Source organism: Somniosus microcephalus, chromosome 4 (genome assembly GCF_052327205.1).
Source record: "Somniosus microcephalus isolate GS21.2 chromosome 4, FLI_Smic_1.0, whole genome shotgun sequence".
NCBI classification, from domain to species: Eukaryota; Metazoa; Chordata; class Chondrichthyes; order Squaliformes; family Somniosidae; genus Somniosus; species Somniosus microcephalus.
Window position 1 is genome coordinate 195,031,162 of NC_140990.1, and position 4,879 is coordinate 195,036,040.

General features: G+C 41.5%; 1 protein-coding gene across 1 annotated transcript; it reads left to right on the forward strand.

Annotated features, from left to right (window-relative positions):
• Nucleotides 1–1,077: 1,077 nt before the first annotated feature.
• Nucleotides 1,078–4,662, forward strand: LOC147120105 (secreted phosphoprotein 24-like). Its single transcript, XM_085984201.1, has 6 exons — nt 1,078–1,230; nt 1,373–1,476; nt 1,994–2,122; nt 3,230–3,361; nt 3,896–3,935; nt 4,586–4,662. Exons 1-6 carry the CDS (start codon nt 1,179–1,181, stop codon nt 4,660–4,662), a joined length of 534 nt encoding a protein of 177 aa, XP_085840327.1. The 5' UTR covers nt 1,078–1,178.
• The last annotated feature ends 217 nt before the right edge of the window (nt 4,663–4,879 follow it).

Below are 4,879 nucleotides of genomic sequence, written 5' to 3' on the forward strand. Positions count from 1 at the left end.
AATCACCCCCCAACCCTCCAAACCACGCTGTACCCACCGCCCCCAAAACCCCTATCGTAATCTCTATCCCGAGCAGCACAAACTGACCTGCTCCTGGGCTAGGGCCTCTGCTGCAGCGTTCCCCACCCGACAGGGAGCCAAGCCCGTCAATCTGTTCAAAAACAACACGCACACTGTTAAAACTCCACAGGAACATATCTCCGCACCCCTGTTTGTAAATCACACCCCACTAAATATCAGGGTCAATGCCTGGTACCAATGGACGGAGCGCGTACTGTGCAGGCTGCACCTACTGGGAACTACCAACTGTGCCGGGGTGCTATGCCCTTAGCACATTGGAGTGAGGCTCCTACCTGAAGCAACTAACGCCCCATTCCCACTGGGGCAGCGACTTGATGTTGGCCTGGTGAACTGTACAGATTTGGGCGGGAGTGCGGTCTAGGAATGAATGTCACACAAAGTGAGGACCCAAATCATCTCCACTGTGGCCTCTGGACTAAACTGAGCAGAGCTTCTCCGGGTAATGGTTAGTGCAGGAAGGGACTCAAAGGGTTGCCAACTCTGCTTGGACATATTCCGGGAGGTTTCATCACATGGCCTTTAAACACCAACCGCCTCGCTTGGTCAAACAGCCTCTTATCCCTAATAACCAATATTATTATAACTAATAAAAATAGAGTTCAAAGAAAATGAAACCATACATAATTTGGTTTATTGCCCACATGATTAATCTCCCGGGTTGCTCTCAGCATCGTCCAGGAGATACATCTTTAATTCCAGGAGACTCCAGGACAATCCTGGAGAGTTGGCAACCCCACTGCAACTGTATATTTCCAGGAGTTAACACCAGTGTGATTTTGTACAGATTACAGAGGATCATTTCCTCTCCCCTGTCAGTTCATTATTTAATGTTCTGAGGAATAATATCTGATCTCACACTTTTGCCACCAAATCTAAACATGATGATGATATTTGGAGGAAGCTCTGCCCATATTACAACTCACTTGTCAGCAGATTTCTGTGCCCAGGATCACCAAACTGAGCAAATGTGAGTCAGTGTTTGAATGTGGTGGAGGTGCAGTATATAAAGACTGAACACTGCAAGGGAAAGGCAGAGCAAGAGAGAGAAGCAACTCCTTTACTCTTAGAAACCAGCCAGCTGATCAACAAGAGGCAGAATGAAATCCTTTCTCCTCACCATTGCTGCAGTGCAGATCCTCCATTGCTCAGGTACGTACTGGAGAGAGCGGCACCTCATAAAGCAACCAGTTATTGGGAATGAGCTTCAGGCAGCGATGTTTTACCAATGTTTCAAAAGGATTCACTGAAGAATGCTGGAGTGTTTTGTACAACTTTCCTTTTCTCTCTGCAGGAGTCCCAAGCCCGAAGGATGCTCTGAGAGAGTCAGTTCTAAAGCTGAACAGAATCACCGAGACCACCAATCTGTGTGGTATAACCAGGAGAAGAGTGAAGGATGTAAGTGTGTCCGGGTCTAAGTGTGTTTCACTGTCTAAAGTCTCAAGAATATTACTGAGTGTAGTTAGACACTGATTATTAAACAATGGTAGAATATTATATTACTCATGCAATGATTGTTGAATCTCTGTTCAGGGATTTAAATCTTAAATCAGTTTTTGTTATTGGAGATTTGGCTTTGAGCAAACTTTGCAAGTGAGATTTGAAATTCTTCCAAGGTTAAGATTTGGGATATTTTTCATGAAAGTATTTTGAAATCCCAATCGTCTGTCACTCGTGTGTTAATTTCTTCCATTATTGAAGGTTCCAGCACATTGAGCATCTCCACGGTGATGGTTAAAGGGGCCATTTTGTGTTCAAACAAATTAAATCTTCTGTCCCTGTTGGTTGATGATTCTGACTGTCCCAGTGGAGGCATCTGTTGAAAATAAAGAGCTGTGTTGTTCTGAGCTTTATCTGACCAGAATAAGAACACTAGATACGGTAACACACTAATGACCTGTTTCCCTTTCATTAGATTTATCGCACAGGCAAATTGTCGTACAACGTGGATTTAACATTCTCAGTGAAAGAAACCGTCTGCTCCAAGAATTCCGGACTGGAATTTGATGATCCCAGCTGTCACTTCCGCCCCAAAAAGGCCGCTGTGAGTCCTGAGTTATATTGTAGCATCAAAATCCCCATGTGTACTGAGTTATATCATAGAAAGGGCCGTGAGTACTGAGTTATATCATAGAAAGGGCCGTGAGTACTGAGTTATATCATAGAAAGGGCCGTGAATACTGAGTTACATCATAGAAAGGGCCGTGAGTGCTGAGTTATATCATAGAAAGGGCCATGTGTACTGAGTTATATCATAGAAAGGGCAGTGTGTACTGAGTTATATCATAGAAAGGACCATGAATACTGAGTTATGTCATAGAAAGGACCGTGTGTACTGAGTTATATCACAGAAAGGGCCGTGTGTACTGGGTTATATCATAGAAAGGGCCATGTGTACTGAGTTACAACATAGAAAGGGCCGTGAGTACTGAGTTATATCATAGAAAGGGCCGTGTGTACTGAGTTATAGCACAGAAGGGGCCATGTGTACTGAGTTATATCATAGAAAGGGCCATGTGTACTGAGTTACATCATAGAAAGGACAGTGAGTACTGAGTTATATCACAGAAAGGGCCGTGTGTACTGGGTTATATCATAGAAAGGGCCATGTGTACTGAGTTACAACATAGAAAGGGCCGTGAGTACTGAGTTATATCACAGAAAGGGCCGTGTGTACTGAGTTATATCACAGAAAGGGCCGTGTGTACTGGGTTATATCATAGAAAGGGCCGTGTGTACTGAGTTATATCATGGAAAGGGCCGTGAGTGCTGAGTTATATCATAGAAAGGGCCGTGTGTACTGAGTTACATCATAGAAAGGGCCGTGAGTACTGAGTTATATCATAGAAAGGGCCTTGTGTACTGAGTTATATCACAGAAAGGGCCGTGAGTACTGAGTTATATCATAGAAAGGGCCGTGAATACTGAGTTATATCATAGAAAGGGCCGGGAATACTGAGTTATATCACAGAAAGGGCCATGAGTACTGAGTTATATCATAGAAAGGGCCGTGTGTACTGAGTTATGTCACAGAAAGGGCCGTGAATACTGAGTTATATCATAGAAAAGGCCGTGAGTACTGAGTTATGTGTCAGTGATGATCTTGCTGTCAATGAAAAATTTAAATAAATTCTGTGTTTTATTTTGACAGGAAAAAGGTTTTTGCAAAAGCCATGTTGAATATTTTGCTGGTAAAGTCGTTGACATCGATGTGGAGTGTCGAGGTTTGAAGACGGTTGACAGCAACAGTGAATCATTAGAGTCAAGTGAAAACAGTATTGAGGTAACCTCACAATTATACAAATCAGAGAAATGGGCTTTCTGAACTTTGGGTCAGGATTTTCTCCCCTGTCGGACTTAATGTTATTTCTGTTGCATCTTCACTCTCTTCCCTTGGAGAACAGTGTGAAGTAGTGGAAGTGAAATCAGAGCCTCATTAGACTGTTTCATTAGCAGTAAATCTGTATGGAAATATTATCTCTTCCAACTGTTATTAAAGAAAATAATTGCTCCTTATTTTCGGGGTTCATACAATAGAGCCCATTTTATCACTTTAATACTTTAACCATTGGCCCAACTGTACCAGTGCTGCATTCATTATTGGTGAATCATAGAATAGCCAGATGTTTGGTGAGGCTTTCGCCACCCAACACTGAGCCACTGCATCTCATCCCTGAAATTTACAGAGTTAACATTTCCTCATTTCTCATTTAATATCATTGAGATCTTTCATTTTGGGATGATGCTAAAACTAATTATTTACAAACATCTCATCCACCTCCGCACTAAATATATAAATATTAATATTTTAATACAGGTGAAAATCAGAAGAACTCCCCCTCGAGGAGTCTACAAACGTAAGTATAAACCAAGAGTTTTTGCTGGATGATTATTAACAACAATAAACTGTTAACACCTGGAATTATCTGGTCAGAATGGAATCTGTGGCAGTAAAGTCCTTTTATTGAATTCAATGCCCATCCATAGACAATAGAGGAGGGGATGCGAATACTTGAATCTTCTTCAGTGTTCACCAGCCCTAGTCAAAGGGTTTTGAGTTGAACCTAAGTAGAGTTGATTTTATTCTCCAGTGAAGGTTGCATCAGAATAGATAAATATGTTGGCATCATATGGACTGTTGTCTACATTTTCACCATCTACCAGGCAGTGATTGCTGGTTTATCTGGGTGGAGAGCACAATAGGGACTAAATGTTCATTAATCTCACCTTCATTAGTTTAACCATTGACCCCACAGCCCCACTGTACCAGGGCTGTATTGATTATTGCGGCACTGCAGAACATGAGATGTTTGTTGAGGATTTCTCCACTCCAACACTCAGCCATTGAATCTCAACTCTGAAATTTAAGGAGTTAACACTTCATTATTTTATTTATATAATATCATTAAAATCTTTTGTTTACAGACGATTCTAAAACATGAGAGATATACAAAGTGTCTCCTTGATCCCCTGCACTAAACAGATAAATATTAATATTTTAATACAGGTGTAAAGCAAGTCAAAAGATTGATCGCTTCAGGAGTCTTCAAATGTAAGTATAAACTGGGACTTTGTGCCAGATAATTGCCTTCTTGATCATGATTATCAACAACAATAAAGCACTGAACTCAGATTGAACTCAGTCCATCTGAAAATGACAATTCTGTTGATTCCGTTCACTACAGGAACACAATGATGATTCAAGAGCCCGACACTAACCATGAATGAAACTTCTGAAAGGCCGAGCTTGGTGTGAACACAAGAAGACCTCATTCAGATTAAAGAAGATGTGATCAATTGT